This window comes from Oncorhynchus masou, chromosome 9 (genome assembly GCF_036934945.1).
Source record: "Oncorhynchus masou masou isolate Uvic2021 chromosome 9, UVic_Omas_1.1, whole genome shotgun sequence".
In the NCBI taxonomy this organism is placed as follows: domain Eukaryota; kingdom Metazoa; phylum Chordata; class Actinopteri; order Salmoniformes; family Salmonidae; genus Oncorhynchus; species Oncorhynchus masou.
In genome coordinates this window covers 77,084,353-77,102,336 of record NC_088220.1, presented here as the reverse complement: position 1 = coordinate 77,102,336, position 17,984 = coordinate 77,084,353, and the positions used below count along the sequence as shown (strand labels likewise).

The following is a 17,984-nucleotide window of genomic DNA, read 5'->3' as shown; positions in this document are numbered from 1 at the left end:
TGTTATTTTCTATGGTGGAGGGTTAATGCACTATTTGTTTCAGCGGTATCCACAGATTTTTTCAAAATGAGGGTGGAGGAGGACAGTTAGTTCCCTGGGGTTTGGAAGGTGTGGTGTGTGCGATGGCTTCTCAGCCTGGTGCGGAGGAGATGCTGTCGATGCGGCATGGATTCAGGTGTGTTCCTGAGAATGGAGTTAAGGTGGAGGAGGTTCTGCTCGCAGTCGGTGAACAGGTAGGAGCTGGAATTATATATTCTGCTTGTGTTCATGAAAAGACATTGGGTTGGTAGGCCAATTGCTAGTGAAATACTTGTAAGGGTTGTGTTGGTGTCAATTTTGCCTCTTTCTACCCCTTTGACAAGGGTGGCAGTTGAAAATTTGCCTCAGTTTATTACGGATGATCAAATCAGGAAAGAGCTGAGTCGTTTTGGTAAGTTTGTTAGCGGTTTTCGTTGTACCGTCGGCAGGTTTTCAGGCGGATGCTGTTAACCTCTTGAAACTCTAGGGAAATTGTTAACGCATTATAATCTTGAGGCTTTTTACAGGATAAAAAGAACAAAACGGAGCGATTCCTACACAAATTTTTTTTGAAAAACTGAACATTTGCTATCTAACTTTTGAAAACATCACAAAAAATGATTTTATTTGAATTATTTTCTTGTTTTTGTGAAAATGTTGCTGGCTGAATTCATATAATTGGTAGCTTTGGAAAGAAACAGTGTTGTTAACACTCTGACGTTTCCAGAACATGAATAGTTAACAAATGATATTTTCTGTTTTAAACAAGGTATTTTGTCACAAAAAGATGCTCGACTATGATATAATTGCGTGAGCACTACAGTCCAGCAAAATCCAAGATGAAACGGCATCCAGGAAATGACAGGATTTTTGAGGCTCTGTTTTCCATTGTCTCCTTATATGGCTGTGAATGCGAGAGGAATGAGTCTGCCCTTTCTGTCGTTTCCCCAAGGTGTCTGGAGCATTGTGACGTATTTGTAGGCATATCATTGGAAGATTGACCATAAGAGACCACATTTACCAGGTGTCCGCCCGGTGTCCTGCGCCGAAATTGGTGCGCAAACCTCAGCTGCAAGTATTTTTCCATGGAATTCAGAGAAGAAAGCAAGCTTCCATGAACGATATATCAATGAAGAGATATGTGAAAAAACACCTTGAGGATTGATTCCAAACAACGTTAGCCATGTTTCGGTGGATATTATGGAGTTAATTCGGAAAAAGTTTGACGTTGTTGGTGACTGAATTTTCGGTTCGTTTCGGTAGCCAAATGTGATGTACAAAATGGAGCGATTTCTCCTACACAAAGATGCTTTCAGGAAACACTGCGCATTTGGTATGTGGCTGGGAGTCTCCTCATTGAAAACATCAGAAGCTCTTCAAAGGTAAATGATTTTATTTATTTGGTTATCTGGCTTTTGTGAAAATGTTGCGTGCTACATGCTACACAAAATGCTATGCTAGCTTTGCATACTCTTACACAAATTAGTCAATTTCTATGGTTCAAAAGCATATTTTGAAAATCTGAGATGACAGTGTTGTTAAGAAAAGGCTAAGCTTGAGAGCAAACGCATTATTTTAATTTTATTTGCGATTTTCAGAAATCGTTAACGTTGCGTTATGCTAATGAGCCTGAGGCTTAGTCACAATCCCGGATCCGGGATGGGGAGTTTCAAGAGGTTAACGTTGCGTTATGCTAATGAGCTTGAGGCTATAAATAGAATCCCGGATCCGGGATTGCGCGACGCAACAGGTTAAGCATGTTGTTTCGTTCCATAGGCAAGTGTTTATGTTTCTGAATTACAATGCGCAACAGCTAAATGTGCATTTTAAAGTCAGGCATGGGGAGGGGCTCTATGCAGGGTTTGCTGCACAGATAGTCTACGGTGTTTTGAGTGTGGGGATTTGGGGCATAAAAGCTTTGCGTGCCAAATAAAGCCCGTAGACAAGGTGAGGGTACAAGCGCCAGTGGGGGAATTCGAGGTCAACGTGCAAGGGGTAATGAGACACAGACAGCAGAGGCTGGGCCTAGTCATGCCAGAGATGGTCGGGTAGCTGAGGCTGGGCCTAGTCATGTTATGGATGGTGGTGTAGATGAGGCTGGGACTATTCAGGCTAGAGATGGTGGTGTAGATGAAGCTGGGCCTAGTCAGGCTAGAGATGGTTTTGTATATGAGGCTGGGCCTAGTCAGGCTAGAGATGGTGGTGTAGATGAGGCTGGGTCTAGTCAGGTTATAGATGGTGGTGTAGATGAGGCTGGGCCTAGTCAGGCTACAGATGGTGGTGTAGATGAGGCTGGGCCTAGTCAGGCTACAGATGGTGGTGTAGATGAGGCTGGGTCTAGTCAGGCTACAGATGGTGGTGTAGATGAGGCTGGGTCGAGTCAGGCTACAGATGGTGGTGTAGATGAGGCTGGACCTAGTCAGGCTACAGATGGTGGTGTAGATGAGGCTGGGTCTAGTCAGGCTACAGATGGTGGTGTAGATGAGGCTGGGTCTAGTCAGGTTATAGATGGTGGTGTAGATGAGGCTGGGTCTAGTCAGGCTACAGATGGTGGTGTAGATGAGGCTGGGTCTAGTCAGGTTATAGATGGTGGTGTAGATGAGGCTGGGCCTAGTCAGGTTATAGATGGTGGTGTAGATGAGGCTGGGTCTAGTCAGGTTATAGATGGTGGTGTAGATGAAGCTGGTCCTAGTCAGGCTACAGATGGTGGTGTAGATGAGGCTGGGTCTAGTCAGGTTATAGATGGTGGTGTAGATGAGGCTGGGCCTAGTCAGGCTACAGATGGTGGTGTAGATGAGGCTGGGTCTAGTCAGGCTACAGATGGTGGTGTAGATGAGGCTGGGTCTAGTCAGGTTATAGATGGTGGTGTAGATGAAGCTGGGCCTAGTCAGGCTACAGATGGTGGTGTAGATGAGGCTGGGTCTAGTCAGGCTACAGATGGTGGTGTAGATGAGGCTGGGTCTAGTCAGGTTATAAATGGTGGTGTAGATGAGGCTGGGTCTAGTCAGGCTATAGATGGTGGTGTAGATGAGGCTGGGTCTAGTCAGGTTATAAATGGTGGTGTAGATGAGGCTGGGTCTAGTCAGGCTATAGATGGTGGTGTAGATGAGGCTGGGTCTAGGCAGGCTATGCTAGTGGAGAGTATAGTGGGGAAGTGTAAGAGACTGGGGGGAGGAGGAGGGTGTCAAGCAGAAAGGAAAAAGGGGGAGAAGAAAGAAGGTGGGAGGGGAGAGGCTGGTGTGGTCAAAGTCACCAAGGAACCTTTGCCTGGTGCTGGGGGGAGGCCCTGACCAGAGAGGAAGGGCAGGTGGTCAGGATGGGAGATGGAGATGAGGAGGAAAGTGAGTCTGAGGAAGAGGATGATGAGGAGGCCTTTTTTTCAGACTCCTCTTCAATGGGTCCGGAGCTGACAGCCAGTCAAGCAGAGGGGTCTAAGTACACGTTGAGGGAACTGACAAAGTTCCTGAATGAGTCTAAGGGGAAAAAAGTTAATCTTGAGGCTTTTTTTCTGATCCTAGAAAGTTTGTAAGTTCAGTACAACATGCTATGAAAAATGAGGGGCATGGTGTCCTGTCACCCAGGAAACGGTTTAGGTTGGAAGTGGGTCACAACAGTGCACAAAGGTCAACTTTCAGACACGGTTTAGATGTATAGTTCCTTCCTGGCACTGGGGATTTTTGACCTTTGCTATTGGTCTCTTTCTTTGCTGGCTTTTCACCCACTTCCTATGGAGACTCTTCGGGTCGGCTCGCTCAATATAAATGGAGACTTCTTATGGAGACTCTTCGGGTCGGCTCGCTCAATATAAATGGAGACTTCTTATGGAGACTCTTCGGGTCGGCTCGCTCAATATAAATGGAGACTTCTTATGGAGACTCTTCGGGTCGGCTCACTCAATATAAATGGAGACTCTTCGGGTCGGCTCGCTCAATATAAATGGTGCCAGAGATGCGGGAAAGACAAGTGTGTTGGGTGAATATGTAAAACAAAACAAAGTACAGGTGTTGTTTCTGCAGGAGACACAGTGATGTGGTGAATGAAGTCGATTTGGGGCTCTGGTGGAAAGGAGCAAGTGTGTTGAATTTGCCATGGGACAATTTCTAGTGCAGGGGTGGCAGTCCTTTTTGTACTGGGTCTGTCTGTAAAAATGTGCTCCTCAAAGGAGGTGTGTAGGGGTAGGCTGCTTGTTGTAAAAGCAGAAATTAACAACATGGGTTTTGTCTTTATAAATGTGTATGCCCCTAACACAGTGAGAGAGAAGGGGGTTCTATTTGGGTCTTAGACAGGAACTCTCACAGACGCTGGTGGTCGGCGAGGACTGGAACTCTCACAGGTAGCGCCTGAGGAGACGCTGGTGGTCAGCGAGGACTGGAACTGTACAATGGATTTTACGAAAGACAGAATTGGGGAAGAGCCTCATTCAGTGTCAGTTGGAGTGTTAAGGGATATCATTAATCAGTTCGACTTAGTGGATGTTTGGAGAACTAAACATCCCAACACAAGACAGTATACATTTTTAGGTGTCCAGGAATCAGAGCAATGGGCTGTTGGTACCATTCTCTCGGTGGGTTTTTTGGATAATCACATAACCATTGTTCAGCTGTCTATTTCACCAGGGCCTCGGCAGGCATCCTATTTGAAGTTTAATGTGAAGCTCTTACTAGATGCTACTTTGTGCTCAGGTTTCCAGACTTTTTGGGAAAGGTGGGGGCAGCGAAGAGAGGATTATGAGTAGGATGTGGGGAAAGTCCAAACAGTTTACAGCTCTCTCAGAGGCTAGGAGAGAATTGGGGGAACTAGAGCGTTGTATCAGTGATGTGGAGGTAGAGCTGGTGGGGCAAGGCAATGTAGGCCTCCAGACTAATTTAGCTGAATTACGTAGAGACCTGGGCAGTTTTTTCCAGATGTTACTTTTTTACCTTTATTTAACTAAGCAAGTCAGTTATTTTCAATGACGGCCTAGGAACAATGGGTTAACTGCCTGAAAGACAGGGCGGGGAAGACAACTTGTTCTTAATCAGGGACATGCTGGACTTGTCAAGAGGTTCTAATGTGAACTTTGGACTGGTCTCTTTAGATCAAGAGAAGGCTTTTGATAGAGTGGACCACGAGTATCTGTTTAATAGGTTTTGTGTTTGGGGAAAAGTTTTTGACTTTGTGAAGATGTTGTATGCTGGGGCATCATGTATGGTCTAGTTGGGAGGGGGGCTCAGTAGGCCAGTCTTGGTGAGACGGGGCATTAGACAAGGATGCCCTCTATCGGGCCTGCTACACAGGAGACTGCAGGGAGTGTGCTGGACCGGTATGGGTGTGGTGACAGGCATAGCAGTGTCAGCGTATGCAGATGAAGTTTCTGTGATGGTCAGGGATGGAGCCTATCTTCCACAACCCAGCCATTCATTTGAGATCGGTTCAGTCGGCCAACCTACAGAGGCAGCTGTTGGCATCGGGTTTACAAAGGCTGAGTGACCTGCGACTGTTGAGAGAGGAGGGTTGAAAACCCCGGAATTCCTGGCACATCAAACAGGAATAATGTCTCTTAGGCTGCTGGACAGATTACTGGAGGAGGTCCATGAGGCACTGTCTGAGCCAGTAAGGGGGGTGTTTGAGCGGCCAAAGAGGGACGGGCCACCAATATTTCCGCCACTGCAGGTGACGGCAGAGACTGGCTACTGGCAAGGGAGTCTGGAGGACTTGTTAGATTTTAACACTCCGAGCCTGGGGAAGTTTGATGGGGTGGGATTTAAAGTCCTCTACAACCTCTGCATTAAAGTGAGGAACATTAGGAGCCTAACAGGAGTGAAGGCACATCGGTGGCAGGGGGTATGTGGGGCGGAGAGTATGGTGGGTTGGGGAAGATGTTTTGGAAATATGTTTGTAGAAGTGGCAAGGTTTTTTGGATATTGTGATGTGTGGTGTGTTTTTGTATCGTGGGGTACAGGGAAAGGTGAGTATGTATGCATGTATGTCTACATGTATGCAGTACAGGATATATTTCTGTGTTTTATTTTAAGGGGGGATGACATTTTAATGAAATTAGAATGTTTCATTAAAGAAAGACAAAAAGTCTCTCACTCTCTCTCTCGCTCTCCCCCTCTACTGTTGAGAGAGAGGAAGTCTACATTTGGCTTCTGTATATAGAGCATTCAGGAATTCCACAACAAAAACCATGTAGTGCCTCTCAAATCAGCATCTCGTGGAAGATTAGCACCGACAACATCCTGTCTTTTCTTTCAGCGTCATGGCAGCTTCTAGGATTGTAAACTTCAACAAGCAGAAACTCTAACCTCAAGCATTAAGGAAGTGGCCCAAAACTAACCAGCTGACTCAATAGGTTTCACCTGAAAGAGTTCCAGCAGTTCAGAACAGAGGACTGAAACACTCAAACTATTAGACGTGATCCTAGGGCCCGAAGCTGACGAGGAGGAGAAAAACAACCCGCACAGTTTAGATACAGCCTCTGCTCTGCACAGATTGGCTTAGTCACCATAACCACAAGCCTCACATAACTCCCCTCTCTCTCTCTCTCTCTTCTCTCCTCTCACTCTCTTTTGCTCTCTCTCTGATTTACAAGGATGAGCACAGGTGTTGTGACACAAGTGCCAACTACACATGCATCTCGGCAGGAGAGAGGGGGGAGAGAGAGATAGAAAGAGAGAGAGTGAATGAGTGAGAAGAGAGATAGAAAGAGAGGGAGTGCGAGAGAGAGAATAGAGAAAGAGAGAGAGGGTTAAACACACAGAAAGAGAGAGAGAGAGAGAGAGAGAGAGAGAGAGAGAGAGAGAGAGAGAGAGAGAGAGAGAGAAAGAGAGTGCTCTGTTATGTCCGTGTCAGTCCAGTTCACATCTACCCTCAGTCGCTCCTTTCTCCCTGTCCACAGCTCTGTCTAATCGGTCCATGTGACTGGAGATGTGTCATCATCATAAATGCCATAAGAGGCAGAGAGGCGGGCAGCGGCAGCCCTTTGATGAAGTCCCCGCCAGTTGTAACAGTTTCTTAGTAGCGTGGATGCACGGCTCGCTCCTCTTTAAGTGCTTAACTCTGAAGGCACTGCCTGCACCAGTTGGTAAAACATCTCTGTTATTGTTCTTTAAACCTGACACCACACTGCTCCCTTTCTTGTGGCTTAGTATTTTTAACTAAAGAGTGTCTCTTCCGACTGACGGAGCAGAATGACTGCTAGATCTGTTCAGGCCATCACTGTGTGACTCAGTGTGTGCAGTCTTGCATTGAAAGACGTATATACTGTACTCTATATCATCTACTGCATCTTTATGTAATACATGTATCACTAGCCACTTTAACTATGCCGCTCTGTTCCATCACTCATTCATATATCTTTATGTACATATTCTTTATCCCCTTACACCTGTGTCTGTAAGGTAGTACTTTTGGAATTGTTAGCTAGATTACTTGATGGTTATTACTGCATTGTCGGAACTAGAAGCACAAGCATTACACTCACATTAACATCTGTTAACCATGTGTATGTGACAAATAAAATGTGATTTGATTTGTTATGAGGTTTTATAGAGAAGGTGCTATGAAATTAAATGAAGAGTTATCAGGAGGGTTTACCTGTAGGAGTGAAGGTAAAGGACGGCACTGTAGGTTGAAGCAGAGGCCCAAGAAAGAGGAAAGAGAGAGAAAACACCATTAATATAGAATAGCAACATGTATATTTCTCTTGAATCAAATGAGATACACACAACAGGGTTCTCTTCATTGTGTTTGTAACATCAAAACTAATGCAAAGGAGACAAACCTTAACTTTGCTGGTGTATTGAAACACATCATCCTGAGATGTTTTGAAACATGACATGGTGTGTTGTAACATTACTTGTGCAACACCTTGCCAGGGACTAAGAGCTCTACCGGAAAAGGTTGAAAACACTATTTTGGTGTTTCAAGACCTGTTTAGTGCAGGATTAGTTACCTTCTCTGTTGGTGCCATTTCCTCTTCTGAATCTTCTAACACCTCTACGATGTTTCAAATCCTGACTAGTACAGAATTAGATCTGAGTATTTTAATGTATATACAGTACGTATCTGATCATTGGCCAATTTAACCCATTTTGGCAGGCATTGTTGAGCACCGTGCTCAATCCATCAGCAGTAACTGACAGCACATATTAAACATGAAACATTTGTGGGAATGGGTTGTCTCATCATTGAACGTAATTTTGCCCAACGGTTTTGATGTCCGTTCATCATGATCCATTACACCTCATGTCACAACAAGCTGCTTAATACTTATATGGAAGTGTACCATTCTTTCTTCAAACAAGATAGGAGGAGATTGCAAAGAGATTAAAACCCGACTTCAAATTAGTTCAATGACCCAATTTTCTCTATCTTTGTTTATCCTCTTATAAAATGTATGAGGTTGGATTATTATTATTATTTATATATTTTAAAAAAATCATAAATGTTTATTAAGTACATGTAAGTTGTTGTTTTTGCTGTTGCCAATTTCAATTCACCCCAGAATAATTGAATATCCCTGAATATGGTGAAGTTATTAATTTTACGATTGATGGTGTATCAACACACCAGTCACTACAAAGTTAAAGGCATCCTTCCTAACTCAGTTGCCGGAGAGTAAGAAACCGCTCAGAGATTTCACCATGAGGCCAATGGTGACTTTAAAACAATGACAGAGTTGAATGGCTGTGATAGGAGCAAAATGGGGATGGATCAACAACATTTGAGTTACTCTGACAAGGTAAAAATCTGTCATTCCACCCCTGAGCAAGGCAGTTCCCAACCTTGGGTTAAATGTGGAAGACATATTTCAGTTGAATGCATTCAATTGTACAACTGACTAGGTATCAAAGAGTGAAAAGAAGGAAGCCTCTACAGAAAAATATTCCAAAACTGGCATCTTGTTAGCAAGAAGGCACTATAGTAATACTGCAAAAAAATCACTTTTTGTCCTGAATACAAATTGTTACATTTGGGGCAAATCCAATACAACACATTACTGAGTACCACTCTCCACATATGTTTAAGCATAGTGGTGGCTGCATCATGTTATGGGTATGCTTGTAATCGTGGAGGACTGGGGAGTTGTTCAGGATAAAAAATAAATTAATTGGAGATAAGCACAGGCAAAATCCTAGAAGAAATTCTGGTTCAGTCTGCTTTCCACCAGACACTGGGAGTTGAATTCATCTTTCAGCAGGATAATAACCTAAAACATAAGGCCAAATCTACACTGGAGTTGCTTACCAAGAAGACAGTGAATGTTCCTGAGTGACCAAGTTACAGTTTTGCCTTAAATCTACTGGTTGTCTAGCAATGATCAACAATCAATTTGACAGAGCTGGAATAATTGTGAAAATAATAAATGGGCAAATATTGCACAATCCAGGTGTGGGAAGCTCTTAGAAACTTACCCAGAAAGACTCACAGCTGTAATCACTGCCAAAGATGCTTCTACAAAGTATTGAGTCAGGGGTGTGAATACTTACTTTTGTAATTAGATATTTCTGCATTTAATTTTCAACAAATTTGCTAAAATGTCAAAAAACTTATTTTCACTTTGTCGTTATGGGGTTTTGTGTGTAGATGGGTGAGAAATGTTTTATCCATTTTGAATTCAGGCTGTAACACAACAACATGTGGAATAGGTATGACGGGGTATGAATACTTTCTGAAGGCACAGTAGCTATCACTGATGTACAGCTGTCCTCACCTCTTCATCTCCTTTTATTTATGGAAACACAACCTTTCAAATGTCCCTTTAATGCCACAATTATTTCCTCTTGTTTGGAATCCTGCTCTTTTCCACTTGAAGCTCAGAGCAGCTGAATAGATTGGTCCGTTTGGAATCTTTTATCTGTTTGCGTTTCGACTTTGAAGAGGAGAGAGATTGACACTTGGCATGCGAGGTGCTCGTGAGAAATATTAACATGATTGAAATCAATCAAATAACCACAGTGACAAGAGACCGTCACAGACAGCTTATTCACTGGCTGGATGAGACATCTTGGCGGTGTTACTAATGTCACACAGACCCACGCACACACCCAAGAACAAACACAGGCACATAGGCACGCACGCATGCACACACACACACACACACACACACACACACACACGCACACACACACGCACACACACACGCACACACACACACACACACACACACACACACGCACGCACACGCATGCACGCACACACACACACACACGCACACACACACGCACACACACACGCACACACACACACACACACACACACACACACACACACACACACACACACACACACACACACACACACACACACACACACACACACACACACACACACACACACACACACACGCACACACACACGCACACACACACGCACACACACACACGCACACACCTATATCTCAACTTCCAATTCTCCACAACTCCAATTCAACCCACTTCACACTGAGTGCTGCTTGTTGCTTCATGTGGTTGCAATTATCCTCTTCTTCTCTTCTCAAAACATTCTTGGTTACCAGTTCCAACAAAGACCATGGCCTCTTGTGGTTTTAAAGAGCAAAAAGAGGGGATGAGAGAGAGAGAAAAGACATATTTGCCTGCTGTGCCCACATGAGCTCAGAGAGTTACAGAGTTAATGTGAGGAAACACTGATGCACTGCTCGGCTCCTCTGGAAGAAGGAAGGGCTCCTTAAAGGTGTGTGGAGCCAACCTCAGCCTCTACAGTAGCCTCTCTCTCTACCAACCTCAGCCTCTACAGTAGCCTATCTCTGTGTACCAACCCCAGCCTCTACAGTAGCAATCCTCTAACAACCCCAGCCTCTACAGCAGCCTCTCTCTCTACCAACCTCAGCCTCTACAGTAGCCTCTCTCTCTACCAACCTCAGCCTCTACAGTATCCTATCTCTCTACCAACCCCAGCCTCTACAGCATCCTCTCTCTCTACCAACCTCAGCCTCTACAGCAGCCTCTCTCACCAACCTCTCCTCTCAGTGTCTCTCTCTCTCTCTCTCTCTCTCTCTCTCTCTCTCCAGTCTCCTCTCTCCAACCTCAGCCTCTACAGTAGCCCCTCACTCTCTCTCCCAACCTCAGCCTGTACAGTAGCTCTCTCTCTCCTAATCTCAGCCTCTCAGTTGCCCTCTCTCTCTCTCGCAACTTCAGCCTCTACACTAGCCCCTCACTCTCTCTCCCAACCTCAGCCTCTACAGTAGCCCTCTCTCTCTCCAACTTCAGCCTCTACAGTAGCCCCTCTCTCTCTCGCAACTTCAGCCTCTACAGTAGCCCCTCTCTCTCTCCCAACCTCAGCCTCTACAGTAGCCCCTCTCTCTCTCGCAACTTCAGCCTCTACACTAGCCCCTCTCTCTCCCAACCTCAGCCTCTACAGTCACCCTCTCTCTCTCGCAACTTCAGCCTCTACAGTAGCCCCTCTCTCTCTCCCAACCTCAGCCTCTACAGTAGCCCCTCTCTCTCCCCAACTTCATCCTCTACAGCAGCCCCTCTCTCTCTCCCAACCTCAGCCTCTACAGTAGGTCCTCTCTCCAGCCTCCGGGCACAGTAGATTACTGTTCTCACAAAGTCTTCCGAGGTCTTACTGTGTGGCTACAAGTTCCGCTCTGAGTGCCCTTTGATATCAGTGACTTTACAACTGAGTACCCGGCAGCAGATCTTCTACAGTAACATAAACTAATGAAAATGCTATTGTTTTCTTTGAAAACAGGCATCTTTATATTCTAATTCTAACAACCAAAATATTATTTTTGTGAAAGCATATATTGAATGTATGCATTACACTGTCAGAACGTTGCAGTCAACGTTGACCCTTGAGACCAGGCTGTTCTTGTATTAAATGTGGGCATAACATGTGGGCACTGATTTATTTAAAACATAACACACAATCCTTTTCCATGAAGATGACCAACCCTGGGACCTCATCATCTGTCTCACCATAGCAACACAGAGTAGAACTTAATCACACTACTGTAGCACACAATGCAGTCAGCATCCAAGATATACACAGACCTTATTCCTTATGCAAATCAAGGCCTCTGCTGTAAGTTATGTAAGTCTGTAGAGATACCAAACTCCAGTATGTTCACTATAAACCCATATTAATGTTCAACTATGATAGAGCTCCGAGGTATGAACCACCAAGGCCAGAAACAAAGGTTTTCCAAAGCAAGGACAGAGTTTCTAGATGAGTCCAGGTTTCCATGACTCCCAATCCCAATTCAGACTTAAACCAGTATATTGTCTGTGTCTCTATGAATGGTGTACCTCTCCTGACCCGGGCAGTCAACAGTGTACCTGAGCCCAGCAGAAGGAGGTAGGGGTTTGGGGATGGTATGGGGCAGGCAGCAGCTGCATCGCCGGCAGCCAGACACATATTAAACCAGTATATTGTCCGTGTCTCTATGTTGAATGGTGTACCTCTCCTGACCCTGGCAGTCAACAGTGTACCTGAGCCCAGCAGAAGGAGGTAGGGGTTGGGGGATGGTATGGGGCAGGCAGCAGCTGCAGCTATTAAACCAGTATATTGTCTGTGTCTCTATGTTGAATGGTGTACCTCTCCTGACCCTGGCAGTCAACAGTGTACCTGAGCCCAGCAGAAGGAGGTATTAAAGGCAGCAGCCAGGCAGCCAGACACATATTAAACCAGAAAGAAATGAGAGCCTTTATATCCTTAAACTATTGTGGGCAGAGGTTTGGCATGTACTGAACCCTGTCAGGTAAACAGGTAAACCCACTGCAGGTGAGGTAAGCAGTGTCCTCTCCTAGAGAGCACAGAGCATCTGGATAGAGAATGAAAAACACAGTGGTATGGTAAGGAATCTCTTGCAACAGTATGACACAATGTTTCAAACTCTAACAGTCATTTGCATCAAAGGCTTTCACTGAAAACTATTATAAAAGTATACTTCAAGCTTAACATTTTTTAGTTTCTCCTTGATTTATGCTCGTCGTAGCAGGTTGATCTGTCTTCCCAGACACATTCCGATGGGAACTGCTAACAGAAACTGGTGGGACCGGAAGACACACTTCAAAAGAAGAACTACACACAAAAACACCCTGACAGGATCAGAGAGAGAAACGCGAAACAGAATAGAAAGACACCACTGCAGGAGACAGGCCCATTTTTCACCTGCAGATGTTCAAGGGCTTTAAACTTTCTCAAAGTTTCTAGGGACTATTTTCAGATGATAGACCTCACCTCAACTCAAATGGCACTGTATGATGCAAGACTTTCATATGAGAGGAGGGATTCCTGAGGGGATGGGGGACTGAGGGAGGGGGGACTGAGGGGGGATGGAGGGGACTGAGGGATTCCTGAGGGGATGGAGGGGACTGAGGGATTCCTGAGGGGATGGAGGGGACTGAGGGATTCCTGAGGGGATGGAGGGGACTGAGGGATTCCTGAGGGGATGGAGGGGACTGAGGGATTCCTGAGGGGATGGAGGGGACTGAGGGATTCCTGAGGGGATGGAGGGGACTGAGGGATTCCTGAGGGGATGGAGGGGACTGAGGGATTCCTGAGGGGATGGAGGGGACTGAGGGATTCCTGAGGGGATGGAGGGGACTGAGGGATTCCTGAGGGGATGGAGGGGACTGAGGGATTCCTGGGGGATGGAGGGGACTCCTGATGGGGGGATGGAGGGGGGACGGAGGGATTCCTGGGGGATGGAGGGACTGAGGGATGGAGGGGATGGATGGGGATTGCTGGGGGGGGACTGAGGGATTGCTGGAGGGGACTGGAGGGGATGATGGAGGGGGGATGGATGGGGATTGCTGGGGGGGGGGACTGAGGGATTGCTGGGGGGACGGAGGAGATGGAGGATGGATGGATTGCTGGGGGGACTGAGGGATTGCTGGGGGACGGAGGAGATGGGGGGGACGGAGATTGCTGGGGGGACGGAGGAGATGGGGGGATGGATGGATTGCTGGGGGGACGGAGGAGATGGAGGGCTGCAATTGAGAGCTCAGATGAGAGTCCCTCCATGGATGGAGTAGTAGTAGGAATCACACAATGCCCCTTAATCACTGATACAAGACCAGCTATTCTATTCTTCATCATATTAACTATTCCATTTTGTGTTTGTTAACCTGATCCTAGATCAGTGCTTGAGGACACTTTGAGCACGTGATTCCAGTGTGCTGCCATCAGATGAGGCATGTTGTACTGACCCTTGCGGATGCCTGCGTAGTTAGTGCTGAGGCCACTCCTCTTCTTACGCTGTCGGTAGAGCCAGATACTGAACACCATGAGGATGATCCAACAGGCCGCTCCTATCCCTGCTATGAAGGCCGGCTGCTTCACCACCTCACTGATCTGCTGGGACAGGGTGTTCTCTGGCTCCAACACACCCTCCGTCATACGCCCCGATGAGTCTACAGGGGGAGAGAGGATGGAATTTGAGAAGGGTGAAATAGAGGTGGAGGATGAGGAGGTGATAGGTGAGAGAGGAGAAGAGAGGAGAGGAGAGGAGAGGAGAGGAGAGGAGAGGAGAGGAGAGAATGGTGGAGAGGAGGAGGTGAGAGGAGAGGAGTAGAGAGGATGGGATGGTGGAGGGTGAGGAGGTGAGAGGAGAGGGGTAGGAATAGGAAAGGGATAAGAGGAGGGGAGGAGGGTGAGGAGAGGGGCAGGAATAGGAAAGGGTACAGAGTGAGGAGGGGGGAGAAGGGTAAGGAGAGGGGTACAGAGTGAGGAGAGTGGTACAGGGTGAGGAGATGGGTAAAGGGTGAGGAGAGGGGTACAGGGTGAGGAGAGGGGTACAGGGTGAGGAGAGGGGTAAAGGGTGAGGAGATGAGAGGAAGAGGATAGAGCGAGTGATGGAATGGGGATAAAAGGCAGAGAGGGGACAGTAAGAGATGGTGAAGATGCAAAGAATGGATTAGGAGGAATGAAGGGAGGTGGTCAGGAATGACAGAGGGCGAGAGCAGGTCGAGTGTCACAGGATAGTGCACAGGAAAGAACAAGGGAGGAAAAGGGAAGGGAGGAAATGAGAAGCAGTAAAGAAAGGAGAAAGAGAAGAAAGGACATGTTATTCTTAACATGATCATTTTAAAATGTTTATTTAACCTTTATTTAACTAGGCAAGTCAGTTAAGAGCAACTTCTTATTTACAATGACAGCCTACCCCGGCCAAACCCGGACGCCGTCGCCCTATGGGACTCCCAATCACTGCCGGTTGTGATACACCCTGGGATCAAACCGGGGTCTGCAGTGACACCTCTAGCACTGAGATGCAGTGCCTTAGACCGCTGCAAAACTTCAGAACGAGTGGAAAAGCCAGAAACGGGGAAAGATATGAAGGAGGGGATAGAAAAGGCTAAATGAAGTCAGCGAAGGGCAGAAATATTAACTTTCTCTTTTCTTCGGACACACAAGACTTTCTTCTCTGCAGATGAGTGTATGGCTGGGCTGTGGAGCTGCAGAGATGGAGCGGTCTCGCTGTATTATAAAAGGCTTTCAGAACCGAGCCCAGAACTGAGCCCAGTCAACAAAAGCAGATGAATAGACAAACGGTCTCAACCCAGGAGATTTAAACATGATCTATTCGTATCAGAGTTGAACCAGGTAGCACACTGGTTGTTCCACACACCCAGGAAGACTTAAAGAAGTATGACCACACACTGAGCAATATTCTATGAGTTATTATTACACCGAATGAGGTCACAGTAGTACTAATATAAACATAGTACTAGTCATTAGCACACTATAGCACATTTCTGTTGCTACTTCTCTACTACTCAAAATGAGCCGTCAGAACAAGTGATCACACTACAAAGGCCTGTTTTCTTCATGTGTCTAGTCTCTCTGTGTTTCTCTCCCATGCCTCACATGAAAGAGTGCTCATTTGTCTCCCCTAAGCAATTTCTTCATGCTCAACTTGGTTTCTAACTTTCTTCATCTTTTTTTTTCTCTCTCTCTTGTTTTATGTTGCAACCACTTTAATATTTACAGACTCACTCTGTCAGAGGCAAACGGATCTCTCAAACCCAGTTCCCCATCTCCCTCTCACTCTCTCTCTCCCCTCTCCATGCCCATCTCCCTCTGTCTCCTCTCTCTCTCTCTCTCACAGCCCACTCTCCCTCTCCCCCTCCCTCTCCTCTCCCCCATCTCCCTCTCCCTGTCTCTCTCTGTCTCTCTCTCTCTCTCTCTCCCTCTCCCTCTGTCTCTCTCTCTCTCTCTCTCTCTCTCCCTCTCCCCCCACTACTCCCCATGCCCATCTCCCCTCAATCCTCAGGGACTTTACAGGTATCTGGGCCTCTGACCAAACAAGCCCAAAGTGTGACTCCAAATCACTCACATGTTTTTACACTTAACAGGCGCCGAGCTGTCCTCAAGTCTCTCAATTGTATCAGTCACAGCTTCCTGCTTCTCCATGCCCATCACAGCCCACTTTAACACACACAGACACATCTCTCCAAGCACCCAGCTCCTGCTTCTCCATGCCCATCACAGTCTCTCCCTCTACCAAGCACCCAGCTTCCTGCTTCTCCATGCCCATCACAGCCCACTTTAACACACACAGACACATCTCCCATCTACTCTCCTGCTTCTCCATGCCCATCACAGCCCACTCTGTCTCTACCAAGCACCTTCCTGCTCTCCATCCCATCACAGCCCACTTTAACACACACAGACACATAGCTGTCCCTCTACTCCTGCTCTCTCTCACAGCCCTCACACACAGACACATAGCTGTCCCCCTACCAAGCACCCAGCTTCCTGCTTCTCCATGCCCATCACAGCCCACTTTAACACACACAGACACATAGCTGTCCCTCTACCAAGCACCCAGCTTCCTGCTTCTCCATGCCCATCACAGCCCACTTTAACACACACAGACACATCCCCCTATCTCCATGCCCATCACAGCCCACTCTCCCCTCTACCAAGCACCCCCCCACTACTATGCTGTCCCTCTACCAAGCACCCAGCTTCCTGCTTCTCCATGCCCATCACAGCCCACTTTAACACACACAGACACATAGCTGTCCCTCTACCAAGCACCCAGCTTCCTGCTTCTCCATGCCCATCACAGCCCACTTTAACACACACAGACACATAGCTGTCCCTCTAAAGCACCCAGCTTCCTGCTTCTCCATGCCCATCACAGCCCACTTTAACACACACAGACACATAGCTGTCCCTCTACCAAGCACCCAGCTTCCTGCTTCTCCATGCCCATCACAGCCCACTTTAACACACACAGACACATAGCTGTCCCTCTAATGCATTCACAGCCCACTTTAACACACACAGACACATAGCTGTCCCTCTACCAAGCACCCAGCTTCCTGCTTCTCCATGCCCATCACAGTTTAACCCACAGACACATAGCTGTCCCTCTACCAAGCACCCAGCTTCCTGCTTCTCCATGCCCATCACAGCCCACTTTAACACACACAGACACATAGCTGTCCCTCTACCAAGCAAGCTCCTCTTCTCCATGCCCATCACAGCCCACTTTAACACACACAGACACATTGTCCCTCAGTCACAGCTTCCTGCTTCTCCATGCCCATCACAGCCCACTTTAACACACACAGACACATAGCTGTCCCTCTACCAAGCACACAGCTTCCTGCTTCTCCATGCCCATCACAGCCCACTTTAACACACACAGACACATAGCTGTCCTGCTTCTCCATGCCCATCACAGCCCACTTTAACCACCAAGCACCCAGCTTCCTGCTTCTCCATGCCCATCACAGCCCACTTTAACACACACAGACACATAGCTGTCCCTTCTCCATGCCATCAGCACATAGCTGTCCAGCTTCCTGCTTCTCCATCACAGCCCACTTTAACACACACAGACACATAGCTGTCCCTCTACCAAGCACCCAGCTTCCTGCTTCTCCATGCCCATCACAGCCCACTTTAACACACACAGACACATAGCTGTCCCTCTATGCCAAGCACTTTAACACAGCTTCCTGCTTCTCCATGCCCATCACAGCCCACTTTAACACACACAGACA

The 17,984-nt window shown here is 46.9% G+C and overlaps 1 protein-coding gene across 1 annotated transcript in view; it reads right to left on the bottom strand.

The window, feature by feature from the left end:
- LOC135546640 (roundabout homolog 1-like) overlaps positions 1-17,984 on the bottom strand; it is a 326,986-nt gene that overhangs the window by 47,254 nt on the left and 261,748 nt on the right. Inside the window, 2 exon segments of the mRNA XM_064975229.1 lie at positions 7,597-7,623; positions 14,178-14,381. Coding sequence (XP_064831301.1) covers positions 7,597-7,623; positions 14,178-14,381 — 231 coding nt within the window.